The 22,836-nt window shown below is 37.9% G+C and overlaps 1 protein-coding gene across 1 annotated transcript in view; it reads right to left on the minus strand.

The window, feature by feature from the left end:
• Positions 1-21,120, minus strand: part of LOC141284262 (alpha-2-macroglobulin-like protein 1) — a 31,119-nt gene extending 9,999 nt beyond the window's left edge. The window contains exons 1-27 of the mRNA XM_073817266.1: positions 20,987-21,120; positions 14,102-14,285; positions 13,593-13,749; positions 13,405-13,457; positions 13,270-13,290; positions 12,997-13,165; positions 12,815-12,899; positions 12,570-12,705; positions 11,596-11,701; positions 11,415-11,524; positions 10,988-11,155; positions 10,683-10,910; positions 10,145-10,208; positions 9,871-10,016; positions 9,631-9,780; positions 9,286-9,456; positions 9,095-9,176; positions 8,989-9,018; positions 8,778-8,910; positions 8,391-8,616; positions 8,182-8,308; positions 7,551-7,672; positions 7,243-7,294; positions 6,886-6,969; positions 6,589-6,765; positions 6,059-6,140; positions 5,728-5,884 (exon numbers count right to left, since the gene is read on the minus strand). Coding sequence (XP_073673367.1) covers positions 5,728-5,884; positions 6,059-6,140; positions 6,589-6,765; positions 6,886-6,969; positions 7,243-7,294; positions 7,551-7,672; positions 8,182-8,308; positions 8,391-8,616; positions 8,778-8,910; positions 8,989-9,018; positions 9,095-9,176; positions 9,286-9,456; positions 9,631-9,780; positions 9,871-10,016; positions 10,145-10,208; positions 10,683-10,910; positions 10,988-11,155; positions 11,415-11,524; positions 11,596-11,701; positions 12,570-12,705; positions 12,815-12,899; positions 12,997-13,165; positions 13,270-13,290; positions 13,405-13,457; positions 13,593-13,749; positions 14,102-14,285; positions 20,987-21,051 — 3,285 coding nt within the window. The 5' untranslated portion in view covers positions 21,052-21,120. The remainder of the gene's footprint in view (positions 1-5,727; positions 5,885-6,058; positions 6,141-6,588; positions 6,766-6,885; positions 6,970-7,242; positions 7,295-7,550; positions 7,673-8,181; positions 8,309-8,390; positions 8,617-8,777; positions 8,911-8,988; positions 9,019-9,094; positions 9,177-9,285; positions 9,457-9,630; positions 9,781-9,870; positions 10,017-10,144; positions 10,209-10,682; positions 10,911-10,987; positions 11,156-11,414; positions 11,525-11,595; positions 11,702-12,569; positions 12,706-12,814; positions 12,900-12,996; positions 13,166-13,269; positions 13,291-13,404; positions 13,458-13,592; positions 13,750-14,101; positions 14,286-20,986) is intronic.
• Positions 21,121-22,836: the final 1,716 nt, after the last annotated feature.

Genomic DNA, 22,836 nt, shown 5'->3' on the forward strand with positions numbered 1-22,836 from the left:
GAACGTAGTCTACAACCAATGAAATGACGGGAGTGACGTCACCGGGGCGGTGACGTAGGCGACCAGGAAGTATAAAGCATGTGCGTTTCAAACCGGCGTCAGCTTCCAGAAATGAAGCGATGCGCAGCAGGAATGCGGGAATTATGGTCCATGATGCAGTGTCTCGTTCCCTCAGGGAACCAGGGTTACATTCGTAACCTGAGACGTTCCCTTCCGGGAACTCGAACTGCGTCATCAACGCTATGGGGAACGAGATACCCACGCCCCCATAATTCCAAATCCCTGCCTAGTGTCTGTGTTGCTAGGAGGGAAGGAAAGCGTTGAGTCCTAAGCGTTGGCTCCTAAATATTAGATCACTCGCACCCAAAGCACTTATTGTAAATGAAATAATCACAGATAATAGTTTTGATGTACTCTGCTTGACTGAAACTTGGCTAAAACCAAATGATTTTATTGGTCTGAATGAGTCTACTCCACCAAACTACTGTTATAAGCATGAGCCTCGTCAGATCGGTCGTGGCGGTGGTGTTGCAACAATTTATAGTGATATTTTCAATGTTACTCAGAAAACAGGGTACAGGTTTAATTCATTTGAAGTACTCCTACTTAATGTTACTCTGTCAGATATGCAAAATAAATCTCTCCTATCACTTGCTCTGGCTACTGTGTATAGACCTCCAGGGACGTATACAGACTTCCTAAAAGAATTTGCAGATTTCCTTTCTGACCTATTGGTTAATTTTGATAAAGCATTAATTGTTGGAGATTTTAACATTCATGTTGATAATACAAATGATGCGTTAGGACTTGCGTTTACTGACCTGTTAAACTCTTTTGGAGTCAAACAAAACGTCACTGGGCCCACTCATCGTTTTAATCATACACTAGATCTAATTATATCGCACGGACTTGATCTTACTGATATAGATATCGTACCTCAAAGCGATGATGTTACCGATCATTTCCTCGTATCGTGCATGCTGCGTATCACTGATGTTAACTATATAGCTCCGCGCTATCGTCTGGGCAGAACTATTGTTCCTGCTACCAAAGATAGATTCACAAATAACCTGCCTGATTTATCTCAACTGCTCTGTGCACCCATAAATAAACATGAACTAGACAAAATGACTAGTAACATAGGCACTATCTTCTCTAATACATTAGAAGCTGTTGCCCCAATCAAGCTAAAAAAGGTTAGAGAAAAACGTACTGCGCCATGGTACAACAGTAATACCCATTCTCTAAAAAAAGAAACTCGTAATCTTGAGCGTAAATGGAGAAAAACTAACTTAGAAGTTTTTAAAATTGCGTGGAAAAACAGTATGTCCAGCTATAGACGGGCTTTAAAAGCTGCTAGAGCCGAGTATATCCACCAACTCATAGAAAAAAACCAAAACAATCCAAGGTTTTTATTTAGCACAGTGGCTAGATTAACAAATAACCAAACACCTCCTGACCTGAATATTCCTGCACAGTTTAATAGTAATGTCTTTATGAATTTCTTTACTGATAAAATAGACAACATTAGAAATACAATAACAAATATAGTTACTACTGCAACTGATAATTCAACATTAGTCATTACACCGGAAGAAAAACTGCAGTGCTTTACAACTATAGAACAGAAAGAATTAAATAAACTTATCACCACATCTAAACCAACAACATGCCTATTAGATCCTGTACCCACTAAATTACTAAAAGAGTTGTTACCTGTAGCAGAAGTACCGCTTCTTAATATTGTTAACTCATCATTATCTTTAGGTCATGTCCCAAAACCATTCAAACTAGCAGTTATTAAACCTCTTATTAAGAAACCACAGCTAGACCCTAGTGAACTGGCAAATTACAGACCCATTTCTAATCTTCCATTTATGTCTAAAATTCTAGAAAAAGTTGTGTCTGCTCAATTGTGCTCCTTCTTGCAAAATAATAATATCTTTGAAGAATTTCAGTCAGGTTTCAGGCCCCATCATAGCACAGAAACTGCACTTGTAAAAATCACAAACGACTTGCTACTTGCGGCAGATCAAGGCTGTGTCTCATTGCTAGTTTTACTTGATCTTAGTGCTGCGTTCGACACTATAGATCATGAAATACTCATAGATCGATTACAAAACTATACAGGTATTCAAGGGCAGGCATTAAGATGGTTCAGATCATACCTGTCCGATCGCTATCACTTTGTTTATTTAAATGGGGAGTCATCGCAGCTAACACCAGTAAAGTATGGAGTGCCACAAGGATCTGTCCTAGGTCCTCTACTATTTTCAATTTACATGTTACCCCTTGGTAATATTATTAGGAAATATGGGATTAGTTTCCATTGTTATGCTGATGACACTCAACTATATATTTCAACAAGACCAGATGAAACTTCTAACTTAGCAAAGTTAACAGAGTGTGTTAAAAATGTGAAAGACTGGATGACCAATAATTTTCTACTGTTAAATTCAGATAAGACTGAGATATTACTTATTGGACCAAAAAAGAGTACACAGAATCTCCTAAACTACAACTTGCAATTAGACGGATGTACTGTTGTTTCCTCTACAGTCAAAAATCTGGGTGTTATATTAGACAGCAACCTGTCTTTTGAAAATCATATTTCCTATGTTACTAAAACAGCATTCTTCCATCTTAGAAACATTGCTAAGCTACGGAACATGTTACCTGTTTCTGATGCAGAAAAGTTAGTTCATGCATTCATGACGTCTAGACTGGACTATTGTAATGCACTACTAGGTGGTTGTCCTGTTTCTTCAATAAATAAGCTACAGGTAGTCCAAAATGCAGCTGCTAGAGTCCTTACCAGATCAAGAAAATATGATCATATTACCCCAATTTTACAGTCTCTACACTGGCTACCTATTAGGTTCCGTATCACTTACAAAATATTACTTCTTACCTTTAAGGCCCTTAATGGTTTAGCTCCTGCATACCTAACTAGTCTTCTACCACGCTACAATCCCTCACGCTCCCTAAGGTCGCAAAACTCTGGACTTTTAGTAGTACCTAGGATAGCAAAGTCCACTAAAGGAGGGAGAGCCTTTTCTCATTTGGGTCCCAAACTCTGGAATAGCCTTCCTGATAACGTTCGGGGTTCAGACACACTCTCTATGTTTAAATCTAGATTAAAGACTCATCTCTTTAGCCAAGCATTCACATAATGTATCTCATAACGTTGTACTTCAGTTACATCTGATCAAATGCACATTAATATTCTTCGGCTTGGGCTAAACACATCATTTTTGTTTGGTTGGAAGTTGGAACAGCAGCTACGCTAATTATTTCTCTATTTGTTTCTCTGTTTCTGCCACGGGATTTCCATCCCGTGGTAACTAGGATTTACACAAGATTCAGTCTGGATTCAGAAGAAGAGATGATGCCGACCCCTCAGAGGACCGCAGATGATGCCAGCCTTGAAACAACATACAGCACTACATAATTTTCTTACAAGTTTGATCACAGCACATAATCATTGCAATTAGTGTTCATCATCTGTTCGATTACACAGTTACTGATTTTAACATTTATATCATATGTACATCGACTTGACATACAGTATTCACCACTAAATACTAAAATTACTAAATATATTGTAGTAGCCTAGACTTTTGTACAGCGCTTTGCAACGATTCGTATTGTGAAAAGCGCTATACAAATAAACTTGAATTGAATTGAATTGAATTGAGTCTGGTGGGTCAAGCCAGAATACTCAAGGTCCCCTCCTGGGGATACCAGGATGTGAGGGGTAGTACACCTCTGCCTGGGGAACCGCCAGAACAAGAGGGCAGTGCCTAAGAATACTTACCTGTCCAGGGCACCAAAGGATCTCCGCCTGGGGAAATTACCAGGACGCGAGTGATATTCCACCTCTGTCTGGGGAAACTGCCAGAACGAGAGGGAGAATGATCCTTGGTCTGGTCATACCAGAACCAGAGGGAGAACAATCCTTGGTCTAGTATTGTACTAGAACCAGAGGGAGAATCTGCCTCGGCCCTCGGGCACACGAGGAGAAAGTGATACACCTCTGTCTGCTCTCCAGCCAGACCAAGAGGGAGATAGTATACCTCGGCCCTCAGGCACACGAGGATAGAATAATATACCTTTGTCTGGTCACCAACCAGAACAAGAGGGAAAGTAGTCCTCGGCCCTCAGGCCCACGAGGAGAACATAGAGTTCCTTGGTCTGGTCGTCAGCCAGAACCAGAGGGAGAGAATGATCCTTGGTCTAGTCGTACTAGAACCAGAGGGAGAGTATTCCTCGGCCCTTAGGCACACGAGGAGAACATAATACTCCTTTGTCTGGTGTCCGCCAGAACAAGAGGGAGAGAATAAACCTTGGTCTGGTCATCTACCAGAACCAGAGGGAGAGAATGATCCTTGGTCTAGTCATACTAGAACCAGAGGGAGAGTATTCCTCGGCCCTCAGGCACACGAGGACAGCATAATACTCCTTTGTCTGGCGTCCTGCCAGAACAAGAGGGAGAGAATAAACCTTGGTCTGGTCATCTACCAGAACCAGAGGGAGAGAATGATCCTTGGTCTAGTCATACTAGAACCAGAGGGAGAGTATTCCTCGGCCCTCAGGCACACGAGGACAGCATAATACTCCTTTGTCTGGCGTCCTGCCAGAACAAGAGGGAGAGAATAAACCTTGGTCTGGTCATCTACCAGAACCAGAGGGAGAGAATTATCCTTGGTCTAGTCATACTAGAACCAGAGGGAGAGTATTCCTCGGCCCTCGGGCACACGAGGAGAAAGTGATACACCTCTGTCTGCTCTACCGCCAGACCAAGAGGGAAATAGTGTACCTCAGCCCTTAGGCACACGAGGATAGAGTAATATACCTCTGTCTGGTCACCACCAGAACAAGAGGGAATAAGTCTACCTCGGCTCTCAGGCGCACGAGGATAGAATACTACACCTCTGTCTGCTCTCCAGCCAGACCAAGAGGGAGATAGTATACCTCGGCCCTCAGGCACACGAGGATGGAGTAATATACCTCTGTCTGGTCACCACCAGAACAAGAGGGAATAAGTCTACCTCGGCCTAACTGTACCTATCGGGCAGTAAACTTGGTCTAATTGGTGCTGATTGCACCATGCAGTGAACAGCTTCCATTTAAGGCCATAGAGTTTCCTTGTAGAGGGAGCTCTGGAATGAAGGATGGTGTCAGCAACCTCAGTTGAGAGACCAGCCTCTATGAGATGTGCCCCCTCAGGGGCCACACCCATAGTCTCCACATTTCCGGGCGGGGGTACAGGCCACGGGCCGAGCAGCTACTCATGACCGCTCCCCGGCCGGTGAGGAAAGCATCTGTCGCTAGCGTGATGCGGCGACAAAGAGCTCCCAGCACCGAGCCCTGAGACAGAAACCAAGGGTTGTTCTTTTTTTGTTCTTGGAGAATTGCGTTCCCCATAGCGTTGATGACGCAGTTCGAGTTCCCGGAAGGGAACAAATGTTTGGTTTGGTAAAATTCTTTAATTGTTTTGACAAAAGTATTGTATTCTTACCAAGGCTGCATAAATTGAAATTCAAGTAATATTGTAAATTATTATTATAATTGCTGTTTTTTCTTATTGGATATATTTTAAAATGTAATTTATTCCTGTGATGCCAAAGCTGAATTTGGGAGACCAGCAAGACCAGATTGATCAGGCTGGGAGACCAGCTAGACCAAACGAAAACACATAAAAACAGGCTCTAAGAAGATCTTCACCTTTAACATGTTGTTAAAAAGTGTCCCCACAGAGGCAAAGCAGCCATTCCCCTGCTGTTGTTGATGGAGCCATTCCTTTGCCTGGTCGATGTTGGCCTGATCTATAAATATATACTTCTTTGCCCCACCGAAAGACTTCATCACAAATGCAGTTAACCTGAACACACAAGTAATAGAAATTGCTGTCAAATACTCAGTAAATACTTCAGTAAATATGCCTTAATACTTTTCAGTAAGTCCATGTGGATTTCTCTAGCAGCCTATTCCAAAAACGCCTAATGTAACACATAACATAAGTTAATAAAGTGACTGAATTATTTCATTGACTCACCAGGTGTTACCAGAAGGACCAGTCCTGCCATGAGCACTGTAAGATCCATCATCATGCTTGTATGTCAGCTCTCTCTGGTAGCCTGCAAAAAAAAAAAGTAAATATTTAGTTAAAATTACTGAATTTATTTACTGGAGTTAAATATTTTTCAATTTATCCCTAAGTTAAAATTGTTCAATCAAACTGATGAATCTATCATCAGTCAAATCCAGCTGATAAGCGCTCTGGTGAGGTAGCTTGAAAAGACGCTTGAATTAATTGTTTGCATGTTGATATACTGTTGTTTTATGAGTTTAACGAAATAATAATAATAATAATAATAATAATAAAAACTAAAAAGACTACAAACAATGTCCTAATTAGAATTTTTGCTATGTTTTTTCGGCAAAAAAAAAAAAAAAAAAAAAAAAAAAAATATATATATATATATATATATATATATATATATATTTTTTTTTTTTTTTTTTTTTTTTTAATTTAATATCTAGATAGTATCACAATAATCTTAATTTCATAGCAGTTTTCCTCACCACTCTCCAGGAAGGTTATGGCTTGGTTTTTAATCTCAGGAGTGAGCTGCCCACTGCTCTCCAGGTACTGAAGGATGTAGATATTGGGGGCAAAACGCACCATGTTCTGCTCTCCACAGCCATACGGCATAGCCAACAGATCACGGATGTTCCTCAGAGCACGACCCATCAGATCACCTACGAACCAAAAAGCAATATAACCGTCAGTATGATTAAAAACTGAAAACTACTCAATGAGAGCAATTCTATTGATTACAGAGTATTTCAAATATATACAACAAACATTTTTAGGCTCACCCAGAACAGTGACGAAGCTTTTGGCAGAACCCTTGACAAACACTTTGGGTAGAGTGAGATTGACTAATGTCTCCTGTGGACGGTCTAATGGAATAGAGGAAAAACGTCAGGTACAAATCATGCTGTACTTTACCACAGTCATTTTCTTCATCTGTAAAAACTACACAGGGTTCAAAAGCTGGAATTGGAAGTTTTTTTCTTAAAGGCTTTTTGCCACAGACTTCCAGTGTGCTGTATACTGTAAACAGGATTTTTTGCTTATTTTTACACATTGAAGATCAAAATTATTAATTCAAATTCTTTCATTTTTTTTATTCTTTTTTGATTGATAACACAATACACTGTAATGTCGCTAACCTGTTAAGCAGATGAGTTCATTCTGAGTGATGGACTGTTTGGTTCCCTCTGCCTGAGAAATACAAGTAATAAGAGTGTCAATTGAATTTTTAAAGCAAAGCAAAAAAAATTGCAAATTTATAGTTAGATATATAGATAGACGATAGATCATTCTTAATTAATTTTAACATTCAAAACAATACCCAAACAGATATTGTCTTACAATACGAAGTGTTTTTTTTTTTTCTTTACAATAATGTGCACTTTCAACACAGTATGACCAGAAATATGTATTATGAGAGTAATTGTCATACAATGGAGATACGTACCTCCACCAGAACGCTCTGCATCACAGCATCAACTCTGCCTTTGTCTGGCAAAGTCACCACTTCATTGCCACACAGTTCTTGGCTCTGCACCGCCTCAGCACGCACTTTAATGTTCACCTTTCCTGTAAAACACACACACACCTCGGTGAGGGCGGGTCTAAGGTAAGGCATTAATGTCAATCTACTATGTGGGAGCATCCTCTGTCGGTGTGCTGTAACACCGGCAAGAAGCTGAGAATGACCTGATTTTAAAAAAGGAATATTACTTTTAAAGATTAAAAAATGCTACTGGGTGGATTTTTATCACTGTAGGTTGGCTGTGTACACACACTGTGCACAACTACCAACACACATTATTGTGCAAACAACATGTAAAAGGTAGTTTTGTATCCGATGACCCCTTCAAAAATATATTTAATATCAGAAGAAAAAAACAACATGAGGTTGAGTAACTTGACAGAATTTTATTTTTCGATGAAAGACACTTTTTAAAAAATCCTATTATAAGTGTAATATCATGTCCTGGTACAAACATTATCAGACGTAAAATACGTTTTTCAGTGTAGGGAATCAAATTGAATGAAATTTCTGTTAATTTTTGCTCATATAGAAGTCAAAGTATCTGGCTTACCTAGTTCAGAGGGTGTAATAATCCACTGGAAGGTTTGGCTTTCTTCAGAGCATACACATTGAGTGTATGTGCAGCCTCTGCACGGCTGAGCTGTGAACTGTGGTGAGTTTTCCAGCGTGACCTTCACCTTTATGAAAAGACCGAGATTTGTACAGTGGCAGCCTACAGGAAAAAGTTTTACTACAAACGCTTGCAAAACCTTTACTTACCATGATACATTTGGGGAGGTAGTTGAATACAGTGGCTTTGAGAGTGAACGTCTCCCCACGGATAACAGAGTAAGGAAGGGAGAGGCTCACAAAGAAGGGCTTGAAAACAGTGAGATCAGTCTTGGGGGCCACTCCAAACCCGGCAGAAGATGTGCAGAAAGCCCCTGCTGCCCATTTAGTGATGCTGTCCGGGACTATCTTTGCAATGTCCACAGATCCTGATTTCCTGATGAATGAAAATGTGATTTTGTATTTCAAAAAGTTTTTAAAATATTAATAAGCACTGAAGCAGTGAATTGTTTGTTTAATATTATTTTTTTCAGCATTGTTAAAAAGGTCTACAATGTATACAGTACATGCAGTAATGCCATGGTGTAAGATACATACCCCACAGGTAAAAGATCGAATATCCAGGTTTCTGGAAAGAATTTGCGGATCTTCTCAGCACGTTTTTCCACATTTGGAGCCAAATTCACATCCGGAGCATCCACATTCACGCGCATGCTGTTTTCCCCAGCAACTATTTGAATGGAGAGTTTGTAAATACAACCGGATAAAAAGGGTATTTCCAAATCCGAAAAAAATTGAAGTTACTTACATCTCATGCTCTCACCATCGCCCATAACAGCTGTTTGAAATGACAGTTTGTAAATACATTTAGATAAAAAGGGCATTTCCAAATCCTAAAAATTCAAGGTACTTACATTCTTTCATTAATGTATTATAATAATGACAAACAACAGGCTCTTTCACATCAGAGTTGGTAGCGATTTTGATTCCAACTGCCTAGGAAGAAGCAAGTGTTACAGTATGTTACTGTGTGTAAGATAAATAGTGTACAGTGAGACACCGCAGGACCTCTGAAACAAGAAATGGGACATGTTTTGTATCTTACTCTAAAGATGTTGTAGACGTCTTTTTTGTCGCCGTAATAAGGATAGTAGAAGCCGGAGCGCTTGCCCCTTCCACGGATTATCTTCCAGGGATATTCACAGGGGTTAGGCTCCCACTCCTCAACATTGTATGGGTAACCATACAAAATCTGGACTGGTAACATTCTAAGGACCTGTAGAGTAATAACAGATACTGAGCCATAGCAGTGACAAGGCAATTTCCTAATAATTACTAATAAGTTCTAAGAAATGCACTCTTATACTATAGTGCCACATCTTTGACTCATCTTTTAAAATAAAGATTATCTACTAGTTATAGCTGTAATGTACATTATGGTTTAACATACAGCAGCGGCATCCAGCTCGGCCTCTGGTCTCAACAGCAGCACACTCTGATCAATGGCCCGCACAGAGCACAAGGAACCAGCATTGGCTTTCAGGTTAAAAGATATCTTCTCTCCAGGCAATGCAGTGGAAGACGAGAACTTTAAGGACACCTGTAAAAGCACAGGCACACTCTCATCACAACATAAAAACTTGAAGTCACATTGAGTTCTGAAATGAGATTTCATGTGGGATTTTCTGACCTTGTTTGGCAAACATTCTTCAATGGGGAAGTTCATACTGTCTGCTACAGTTTCTCTATTGGGAAGAACTGTGTAAACCACCACCTGAGCGTATGGAGACAGAGCTGCTGTCTTCTTCAGTGTGAATGTCAGTTCTCCTTTGTTTTCTTTCATGAAAACGAGAGAGCATTTGTGGAAACAAAAAAGGCACATGCTGAAGCACAATGTACATAATACACAATACTCTTACACAATAAGACAACAAAGTGATTGGTAATGTAAAAGAGCTGTGTACCATTTTCGGTGTTCACATTCACAGACAGACGACCAGTTTGAACAATCCTGCCTCTGGACATAACCTGGAGTGCAGGTAGATAATTACTGTAGGACGATTTATGTAATGCTCCTTCATTATTATGGCTACAAGATTTAAGAAACCTTACTAAAAAAATGTGTCCAGTCCTGCTTATTATTTTCATATTATGGCAGCAATAAATGGTTAATATTAAAAGTCTTGACTATTTTCTCTAAATAAACTTTGAAAAAGATTATGCTATATTATAACATTTTAATGTGCACTAAAGTATGATATTTATTTTGTGATTTGCCCAAAAAAATGCATTTAACAATATTGAATTGTAAGGGTTTTAGTGTTCCAATATAAACCTACACAGATAATCAAATAAATCTTTAATACTGCCTAATAACCAATGTGCTACTGATATATAAAAAATGAAAAATTATCAATAATAAAAAAAGAGCTTGTTAAGCAATAAAACAAATGACCAAACAATTGATGTACAAACAAAAAAGATTGTTATTTTTAAACCTACAATGTAAAAGAAATCCAAGGTTTTCTGGCCTGTTTTCAGTGCACTGCTCTGAATGATGTAACTGGCCATCACTGTTGCATCACTGTTACAGCTGAGCTTCTCTGGAGCCTTTGTCAACATCAGGAAACTTTTGCTTTTGGAGTAAAAGGGTCTTACGTAGTGATAGCCTGATGGATAATATGTGTAAGGCTCAAAGGCACTCCGTTCTTCACTTCCCTTAAGATTGGCCTAAAAAAATTGCAAATCATCAGTATGCTGAATTATATTCATAAACATCATGTTATACAAACTAAAACACCACTAACCTGTAAATGCACAGGTAATTCTGACCAATCCGAAGTGTTAAAGAAGAAGTGGGCAGTGCCATTGATGTCTGTCGTCAGTGTCACATTGACTCTTTTTTCTCCATAACGTGGATATACAATCACCGACTCATTTTTTATTGGTGTGGACTGTGAATTAGTGACCACAACCTGTTTAAAAACCATGTAGAAAAAGGCAAAATGATTCGCTCACAAACAAATATAGCAAGATGGATACACAATATGGGTAACTGCCCATATTAAATAACATTAATTATTAATATTGCTCTATTTTACAAAGTCGGACAAAAAGTAACAGTTATGGTACCACAATTAACTTTTTTTTAAAGATGGTTATTAAAATACATGTAGACTGTAGAGTTACTTTTGGAGAATTCACTCAATAATTTATAGCAAAGCTACCAGTTACCTTTCCCTTAAAGACCATGCCAGGCCTGTATGTATCTGGTGTGTCAGCAAAGTTAACATAGGCATAATCATGGATAAACACAGCTGAGGTAGAACCCTGCATTGTTATCCCTGGAGGAACAAAAGACCATATTTAATTACTCTGTTTTGGAGAATAAAGAGAGTTTGTTTTACATTCTTACCTGTTCCAGACTCCTCCACGTTACAATTCACTTGGAAAGAGTCTCCTAAAGTCATGCCAATTTCTGTCACATTTATCACCCGAGACCCACAACCAGTCCTGTCAGTCTGAATGAATAAGAATGAAAAGAAAATGGTTATTTAGACTTTCATATGGACCCTTGTAAAAATGAACAATTTGGTACATTCTATTTTTATAAGGGTACACTCTTAAAAATAAAGGTGCTTCAAAAGGTTCTTGGAGTGATGCCATGAAAGAACCATTTTTGGTTCCACAAAGAACCATTCAGTCAAAGGTTCTTTAAAGAACCATCTCTTTCTTACCGTTTTATAATCTGAAGAACCTTCTTTTGCCACAAAGAACCTTTTGTGAAACAGAAAGGTTCTTCAGATGTTTAAGGTTTTTTATGGAACCATTTAGACAAAAAAGGTTCTTCTATGGCATCAAGAGGAACCTTTATTTTTAAAAGTGTACTTATAACAGAATTATATCATTTGTACTTCATACAACCCAATTCCAAAAAGTTGGGACAGTTTTATATAATTACTAGTTTTTTTATTTAAATCATTATTAAAAAAAAAACTTAAATGTTATTAAATGCTGAACTAAGTGTTTTAACGTACTAGCCTAAGTCTTCAGTACATTGTTATATGTAACTTCATAATGATTTATTTTGTCTTTGAAATATGTTTAAACACTTTAACCTTTACTTCAACACTTTAACTTAAAGTGTACTGCCAAAAACGCTGAGAGGTGTTATGGAACTTTCCATTAATACACCTAAAACATATACACTTCAGATGTAATATTGAATAATACAATACATTTGATATTCATCAGCTCATTAATATTTCTTGTATTTGGGACCTTGTTATATTTTAAGATGTTTAAGAGGATAAATTACAATTAGTACAGTGTTTTTAGGATTACAAACCCAAAAAGTAAACAGTTTTGTATGTGCAGGGAATAACGCACTGTCATTGAATATTTCTTGCATTCGTTAACCATGCCAGGGTAAGGGTAAGGGTAAGGTCTCCTCCAATAGTAACCGTAGTTCTGCCTACACACTTCAGCATTCACAGACCCCAGCACAGGCTTGCCATAAGTGTATCTAAAGATAGTGAAAAGAGTATTTAATTAGGCTGAACATATCACTGAAACACAGGTATGCACATCATGTATCTGTAAAGAAATTAATATTATTTGTAATAAATTCTTACTTTGCACAAACTTTCAGAGTGACCTCTTTGTCCTTGACAGTTATATAGGGTGGAAAATCGATGTTCACTTCATATTTTGGCAGAACTAAAAGAGACATGTGGGGGGGGGGGGTACTATAAGAAATTGTACAGCTTAAAAGCAGATCAGTATTGGACTGAAAAAATTTGAAATTGGTTCTGACCGTATTCTTTAATTTCAAAGCTGTGTGATATTGGTTGGTTTTTTTCATCCCAAGCAGTGATCGTGTAGTAACCCTGAGCAGCATCTGGAGACATGGAGTGGGACAGATCCAAAATGCCAATCCTTGTGGTCCGATTCAACCACTGACCAATGCGATTTGAAAAAGGGTCCTAAACAACAGTGACACATAATGAAAAATAATACATTGGAATTGCCCTGCATTTAAGTCAAGTAACAAATAATGAACAGGTCATGGCTGCTTGAAGGATTTTACCTGGAGTTCAACAGTTCGAAACTGCAAGAGAAAGACAGAAGTCATTTCAGTTAGGTCAAAAGAACAATAATATATATAATTTCAATTGAAAATAAAATAAAATAAATAAAATGTAAAAAAATTATAATAATTTACCACTTGATTCCGGGGCAATAAATTGGAATCCAGAGACACAATGCGGAATTTAACTGGGGAAGAAAAAATTTGAGATCGAATATTAGCACATACAATATGTAATACAGAATAACTCACATGCTCATGTTAATAAGAAAAAATGAGTACTGACAACTATTTTTTAACTAATTTACAAGAACATGTATTACTTTTTTGTCCAGGCTTGTAGATAGGCTTATCTGACTGGATGAAATAAAGATTTTGGGAAGGATTTATGACAATCTTAGTGGTTTTGTTCAGGGATGTGTTGGTTCCTCTGATTACAACATCGATGGATGCCACAGACTCCGCAGTGACTACAGGGACCTGAAAGAAACAAATCAAGAAAATATGGAACATAAGACTCCACTTGCAGACTATAGAGTATAAGTTTGAAAGCAACATCAAGACTGCAGGAATCATTGAAAAATTGAAAAATATATGCAAGATTCACTGATAAATGCTAATTTTAGGGTTTTACTTGCAAATTAACTATATTTTATATCTCATTATGGATAGGCTCTTTAACCTTAATGTAAAATTATAAGTATTGTACAGACATGATGCAGGAAAGTGTCATGACCTCCAAAGCATAGCATTGCAAGCTGTACTGTACCAGTGTACTATAAGTACAGCCTATTTACTCTCTGTTCTCTTAAGCTGTACTGAGCATACCAACCTTAAAAGGGACACATTTGTAGAAATCCTTTTTAATGGAGCCCTGTTGTAGAATGGTTAAGTTGCTATTGTCAGTCTTCAAAGTTACCACTATGGACAGCGGTACTTTGGGCTCATGGATCTGTGCACACAGAGTCTCTGTGCTGCCACCCACTGCCTGGGAAGTCACTGTCACAAGATATATGCTAAAAAACAAACAAACAAAAAAAAGAAGAAATACATAACATGAATGCATTAATCATACGGTGTATTTTAAGCATACAATATAGATTAAGCTACAAGTTTAGTGTTGCATAAGGTTGTTTTGGGTTAATGCCCAGTTGAGGAAGCAATAAGTTGTTGTCATTTCACTGTTCTCTGTCCAGTCTACTACGTCCCTACATGTGTATCTTGTCTGTCTGGCCATTCTGTGATTTACCCTCGTGTTTAATTATGTTCAACCCAGAGCCCGGCCAACCACCACCCTGTTACATGGAGCCACAGTTCAAGCCCACCACTGACGGACAGCCAGAGCCCGGCACATCTGACGAGCTATCGCCTAGGAGTGTGACAGAGCTAAGGATCGCCCTGGAGCCTGAGCGAATTTTGTCCCACACCTCTCTACAGATCCTCTCCAAGTCAAAAACGTTTTAAAATCTTCCTGACATATCTGAATTCTTCAGCATATCCAATAGCTATAACAGAAACTATAGACCAGGGCTATTCAATTAGATCCATTTGAGGGCCGGATTATCGAACAGGAAATTTGAAGTGGGCCAAGACAATTACATTGAAATGCATATTCACTAAAATGAACTAATATTACCAACACCAACATCTATAAATAATGCTGTCTGTCAATCAATTAAAAAAATAAATAAAAATCACATTTTTTTTAATTAATCATGAATAATCGCATATTTATATATTTATACTGTCATAATTTCACAATGAACCTCCAAATTAAGGTAGAAACAACAAAGTATTTCAAAATATGTGTTTAATAGCATCTTTTTACCAAGTAGCCTATTATTAATGAAGTATTGATATCAATATTGCTACTGGTGTCTCAATTAAATGAATTTTCTCTCAGTTTTACATATTAATTATGTCCATTCAACATTACAGTAAAATTGGAAGCCCAACATTTAATAGGCTCTGAAATATAGGCCTTATAACAGCTTTTAATTTAGGTGATTTTAAAACAATCTTTACATAAACTATAAATTGTATATGCATAAAATATACAGATTATTATTGCCATATACTGGTTATAATCGTAATTTTATGTTTTTAATTTTACATTAGTGTTTGTTTAACACAAAGTATATTTTGTCCATCAAAATAACATTCAAATTGGATCATAAGAGCTATAAAGTGCTTAAAATGGTTTTGGAAAATGCTTGAAAGTCATTGAAAAGTGCTTGAATTTCTCTCTCAAAAGGTTGTACAAACCCTGAAATTAATACTGTAATAACATTCGACTTTGCTTAAGTTGGTGTGACTTCTGTTTGTTTGACCTACATCAGCGCTGTTTGTAACAGAATTCTGAGCAGAATTTGAATGATTCTCACTGATCTTTCAACAACCTTAATTTATTCTGGGCAAAATCAAACACTTTTCACTGGATCTCGCACTGTGCAGTAACAGTGTCGCGAAATCAACTTTGGTTCCCGAGGCTGTTCTGTGCTTGGACAATTGTGTTTGCGTTGCGGTCGGAGCTGATAAACGGTCCGCGCTGCGCAGCTCAAACGTGGCGCTTTTTGGTTTCTCTTTCGCTTTGTTTGCCGTTTAATGTTTCTCATTTGAAACAGAAATAGCAGCGCGTTTGAGTTGAATAACGCAATGGTCACGCCTTTGCGACCGCTCACAAAATTTAGTCGCACCGGCAGAAAAAATGCGACCATTTGGTCGCAGTCTGGAGCCTTACAAGTGCTTGTCAAATCTGCCGTCTATTGATGTTGCGATCTCCGGTAGATTGTTGTGGTTCTTGGCTCTCTCGCTTTTCTTTTTTGGCTGGCCCGCCGCCTAGTGGACAAACTTAGTGCAAAAACCATTCAAGCCATCTGCTGCTCCCTCGGGCCGGACGAAGATGATTGGCGGGCCGCATTTGGCCCGCGGGCCGCCAATTGAATAGCCCTGCTATAGACTCTCGTTTTTCCAGCACTTTAGATACAGTTGCTCCTTTGCGGTTAAGGAAGATTAAGGAAAACAAACATAACCCTAGGTATTTATTCAATACAGTGGCTAAATTAACGAAGAATAAAGCACGAAAAGGCATTGAATTTTCCCAGCACCAGTTAAAGACTTTATTGACTACTTTACTATCAAGATAGATATGTAAATAATCTTGACTTGACTTGACTTCTTTGTTGCCTTGACTGTGTGGGTCATTGTCATGCTGGAATACCATCTTCAATCCATTTTCGATGCCCCGGCTGAAAGAAGAAGGAGGTTCTTACTCAAGGTTCTTGCCCTATTCATTGTCTCTTTGATGCGGCGCAGTTGTCCTGTCCCCTTAGCAGAAAAACACCCCCAAAGCATAATGTTTCCACCTCTATGTTTGACAGTGGGGATGGTGTTCTTGGGGTCATAGGCAGCATCCTTCCAAACACGGTGAGTTGAGTTGATGCCAAAAAAATAGATTTTAGTCTCATCTGACCACAACACTTTCACCCAGTTCTCCTCTGAATGATTCAGATGTTCAGACGGGCCTATACATGTGCTTTCTTGAGCATGGGGACTTTGCGGGTGCTGCAGGATTTAAGTCCTTCACGGCGTATTGCGTTACCAATTGTTGTCTTGGTGACTATGATCCCAGCTGCCTTATCATTGACAAAATCCTCCTGTTCTGGGCTGATTTTTCACCATTCTTATGATCATTTAAACTCCATGAAGTGAAATCTTGCATGGAGCCCCAGACTGAGGGAGATTGACAGTTATTCTGTGTTTCTTGTACAAAATCAGCAAGGGATCTCCTCTTCGGCCCACTGGCCCAGCGGCTCCACCATGGCTCCTAGCTCCCTCATCTCCACCGTGGCCAATCAGTCCACCAGCTCTGCTAGGCTCCCTCGTCCCTCTTGGTCAGTTGTCGACCATCCGCTGCCTCAGGACTCCACTCTTCCACCTGTGCCTTATCCCTCCATCCCTCCAGCTCCACCTTGGTCTTCTTACTCAACTATGGCCTTCCAAATCCCCTTCCAGAGCCATCTGCTCTGCCTTGGTCCTCCAGATCCTCACACTGGCTCGTCGGCTGTAAGTCTCTGCCTCGGGCTCCACCACCACCTGCTCCGCCACTGTCGGTGGGCTCCCTGGAGTCGTCAGCACTTCCTCCACCATGGCTCCTCCCTCCGTCGGCTTCACCGTGGGTCACCATCATGGCTGCAGCCTGGGTCCTGCCTGGCTCCTAGACCCTCCTGTCTTCTCACTGGCTCCTCCTACTGTTTGATCTGCCCTGGCTTCTACTGTTTCTTCCTTGGCTCCTCCCTCTGTCATCTCCACCCAAGACTTCATCATCATCCTCCCAGGTGTCCATTCTCCACCTGAATCTCCACCAGTATTGTTTTCCTATCTTCCTGCCAGCCATTTACCACCGTTCACTATCCCACATCTTCTCCTTTGTCCGCCTACTAAGTCCCCCTCCAACCTGTCCTTTGTTGTAACTGCGGCGCAAGGTTGTGTCTTCCAGGAGGGGGGGGGGAGGGGCGAACTTTCACACCCATGAACTGTTTTGTTGTGTTTTCATCCCTTATGTGCTCAGTGTGACCTAGTTTCTGTCTCCCTTTGATTATGTAATTTGGCTCAGGTGTGTGTAATTAATTATCTTCATTTGCCCTCCTATTTAAATGTGCCATAGAATGCATTGATACACTATTTTAAATTGTTCTCTGATATCTACATAGAAGATATATGGCTTAGGTAAAAACAAAAATTCTCTAGAAATGGTTTTACAAGTCCATTTACAACCATAGGATTTGCCTGTCTGTCCTGCCATTTAACCTTGTGTGGATTTATTAAAAGACTGTTTGAATTGATCTTCACCTTGATTGTGCATTCATTCACCTTAGCGTGTCAGGTGCAGTATAAATGTGGCACCATTATAAAATACCTTATTATATTTATATTTACCCAGGCGAGGCATACAGTGTTATATTACAACACTTTAAATAAATATAACAATTCAATTTATATTTAACTTTTTTTATCGATTATTTTTGGTGCTCAATAATTAAGAACAGTTCTTATTATCAACATTTGCTAATTCATATTTTTGTGGAAATAAACAATGCATTTTTTCAGGATTACTAGCATTCTTAACATAATAATAAAAAAATAAAAATAAAATAAAAAGTTGCAAATCTCATATGAGATGTTAAGGGATTCCCTATCACAGTATCAAAAAGGAGTGAAATCAGCTAAGTCTAAGTACTTTTCAGATCTTATTGAAAAAAATTGCCATAGTCCAAGAGCCCTTTTTAATACCATAAATGCTGCTGTTAATCCCTCTGTTAATTTATACCCTACAACGTCTCTGTCTATGTGTGATAACTTTTTGATTTTCTTTGTGGAAAAGATTAGGGATATTAGGCTGAATATTGTGCCTTCTTTGCATGATCCTTCCATTCTTCCTGATTGCTCTAGCGTTTTAAATCAGTTTGATCCTGTAACTTTGCCTTATTTGCAAGATATTGTAGGTCAGCTTAAACCATCTGGATCTGCCCTTGATGTTCTTCCACCAAAGTTTTTTAAAGAGATTTTTGAGGTAATTGGATCAAATGTCCAAACGATCATGAATAATAGCCTTGTAAATGGGGTTGTACCAGAGGAGATGAAGCATGCCATTATTCACCCACTTCTTAAAAAACCCAATTTAGACCCAACAGTATTATCAAATTTTAGGCCAATCTCTACCCTTTCTTTCATGTCCAAGATCCTAGAGAAAATAGTTCTTCATCAACTGCTGAGCTTTCTAAATGGAAATAATATTTTGGAAGCATTTCAGTCAGGTTTTAGAAAACACCATTCTACAGAAACAGCACTGGTAAAGGTTTTAAATGATATTTTATTAACTGTGGACTCTGGCAAGTCAGCAGTGCTGGTGCTGTTAGATCTGAGTGCTGCTTTTGACACAGTTGACCATGCAGTTCTCCTTTCGAGACTTGAGTATTGTGCAGGCATTCAGGGACATGCTCTTAAATGGTTTTAGTCTTATTTCTCTAATAGAAGCTTCTGTGTCAATATTGGAGAATTTACGTCAGGCTCTGCCCCTTTAACTTGTGGTGTTCCACAAGGCTCTATTTTGGCTCCGATTTTATTCTCACTGTATATGCTTCCTCTAGGGTCAATTTTTAGGAAATACAATATTTCTTTTCATTGTTATGCGGACGATACCCAGATTTATATGCCCCTTGAATCTGATAAGAGGAGTATTGATACTCTGCAGGCTTGTCTTGCCGACGTGAAAGCCTGGATGTCTGCAAACTTTCTTCATCTTAATGAAAATAAAACGGAGATTATAATTTTTGAATCTTCCAAAGCCTTTAGCTCCTCTTGTTTAGATATGGGTTCACTGTTTCAACTTGTCAAACCATTAGTGAAGAATTTGGGTGTGTTCTTCGATAGCTCCCTTAAATTTGACAAACAGATTAGTTCTGTGGTCAAAAACAGTTTTTTCCATCATAGAGTCCTAGCCAAGGTTAAACCATTTCTTTCTTTTAAGGACTTTGAAAAAGTCATTCATGCTTTTGTTTCAACAAGATTAGACTATTGTAACTCCCTTTATATGGGCATTAATCAGTCATCTCTGAACCGTCTTCAGATGGTACAGAATGCCGCTGCTAGGCTTCTTACAGGTGTTCGAAAATGCGAACATATTACTCCTGTTTTAATTTCTCTGCACTGGCTTCCAGTAAAAGTAAAAAAAGTTTTAAAGTGTTGTTACTGGTTTTTAAATGTCTGAATGGATTAGCACCTGTACATCTCTCTGAGCTACTCTCAGTTCATAATCCAGTAAAGTCTCTGAGGTCATCCAACCTGAGACAACTAAATGTTCCGAGGGCCAGGTTGAAACTTAGCGGCGATCGTGCCTTTGCTGTCGCCGCACCAAAACTCTGGAATAGTCTACCTGTTAATATTAGAACTGCTACCACGGTAACTGAGTTTAAGGGAAAGCTAAAAACATATCTTTTCTCTCTGGCATTTCAGTAATCTCACATGTGTATTTAGTGATCTTAAGTGTGTAACTTATTATGTTGTAATGTGCTTTTATTAATTTGTGTAATTTTTATTGTATTACTGACTGATACTTTGTTCAGCACCTTGGTCAACAATTGTTGTTTTAATGGTGCTATATAAATAAAGCTGACATTGACATTGACATTGACAATAAAACAGCACTTCTTTGTGACATAATAAAAACACTTTTGATAAAATTAACATGTCCTTGCTGAATAGAAGAATGGCTTAAAAATGTATCCTAAAATTATATTCCATCAATTTTTACAAAAAATATTAAGCAGTATTCAACACTAATCATAATAAATCTTTATTGAGCGGCAAATCAGCATATTAGAATGATTTCTGAAGGAGTGTGTGAAGCTGAAAATATAGACCAATATTGCTTTAACTCGTCATGTTAATAGCTAAAAAGACATATTATATTTGACTATAAAATACTCCACATTATGCTTGCAACATCGCCAACATGTCCCTCTTCTGGCAATTTTTTTTTACCGTTAATCTAAAAATAAACAGTTTACAGTTTGTTGCACACAAAAGTGCAGTTGTCCTTAACTTTTCTTTACTGTCTACTGTAGACATTCATCTGGTCATCGACCTGCATTTTTTCTCATTAATCTACTTTCTGTTATCTGGTATTTGTGAAGATAATAACCATAAAGATTCTTACGGATCGGTGGCTCCACTCGTTAAGGACCATTGCAGCAGCAGCAGCGGCATTAGAGACAGCAGCATCTTGAGCAGTTAGTCCGAACTTGCCCACTGATCCCATCACACAAGAGCGCATTTTTATACACCTTTGCCTCCTCCCTGTCCTACCATAACAAAAAAAAGGAAAGTTGAGCAACTGGTATGAGGAGTTAAATAATTTGGGATCTACATTTCCTCTTATCTTGTGTAACAGTTAATTGGACAGAGTTGCAAAGAAGCTGAATGAGCTTCACTGTTTTTGTTGTTGTTTACAAAGCTTACTTTGACTTTGTACCGTAATAATACAGTACAGTACTGTAAAATAATAACATATTTAATGAAGGTCATATTAAAAGTCCTGGAAATGTTTAAAAGTAAGTGAAACAATAAAAGTAAAAAATAAATAAAATAATAAAATATTTATTTACTTTACTTTTACTTTACTAGGCAGTTATTATTTATTTTAATGATCTAAGGATATTTTCTCTCATTCATCTACATGTCAAATGTATGTATACTATAATATAATATTCCACATATTATTCAATATCTTTATTTCATCCAGAAATAATCAAATGTTTAGTATAATTAGTAGAAAAAAGTGCATACAGTATATGGATAATCCAGACAATATAGCATTTGCATACAATTACTTATAATTACTTTCATCGGTTGTCAGTTAAAGGTGTAAATTAGCATGACATGCAAAACAGAAAAAGAAAACCCTGCAACATGTTGGGACAGAACATCAAACTATTGTGCATAAAAGTCTTGAAATCTTTTTTATCAGGCAGTCATTGTTTATTTTTAGTGACGTAACCCTTGTTCTTATACTACTAAAATGCATTTTACAAATATTGTTATATTTCAAAAGACATTATAAATTTAAAAAGTAAATAAATAAATAAGTAGGGTGTGAAAAAGATCTAGGGATATTTTCTCTCATTCATCTACATGTCAAATATATGTATACTATAATATAATATTCCAAATATTAATCAATATCTGTATTCCATCCAGAAATAATCAAATGTTTAGTATAATTTGTAGATTTAAAAAAAGTTAATACAGTATATGGATAATGCAGACAATATAGCATTTGCATACAATTACTTATTATTACTTTCATTATTTGACAGTTAAAGGTGTGAATTAGCATGACATGCAAAGCAGAAAAAGAAAACTGCAACATGTTGGGACAGAACCACCAATCAAACCATTGTGCATAAAAAATGTGTATGAAATCTCCAGAAACGTTCTAAATTACATTCAGAGTGACATTGCTCTTTTTTTGGTTTTGATATATACATAATCAAGAGCCCATAAATCAATCCCATATTGGGCTTGTGTCATGCATGGAAAAAAGATACATGGCATTTACTATATATGTTTGAGAGGGTGTTGGTTCTCATGGATGTATTTGGAATAATGTAGGCTTGGGGTGAGGAACACTTTTGTTTTAGTTACACTACTCCTCCTACACTTCTTGGTGATTCAATAACGGACTGGATAATTAGTGAGGAGTATTTTTTCCCACTTCCTGCTAAACGGGTCATACATTATTTTTTATTTCTTTATTTTAGAGCTTGTTTACGTATACTGGAGACTTTTGTGTTTTCGTTGATGACTTTGCCAAAGACAGTGTCCACTGTATTATTCACACGCTTATGCGTGTCAGCAACCAAAAAGATTTCTGAAAGGTGACGCATACAGATCATTTCACAACAATTAGCAGCTTTCCAAGCAACTACCACCCTCTAGTTAAATAAAACAAGTTTTTAACCTCAACCGCACAAATATTGAATATTGATTAATAGTGTTTGAATAATC

The sequence above is a fragment of the Garra rufa genome, chromosome 14 (genome assembly GCF_049309525.1).
Source record: "Garra rufa chromosome 14, GarRuf1.0, whole genome shotgun sequence".
NCBI classification, from domain to species: Eukaryota; Metazoa; Chordata; class Actinopteri; order Cypriniformes; family Cyprinidae; genus Garra; species Garra rufa.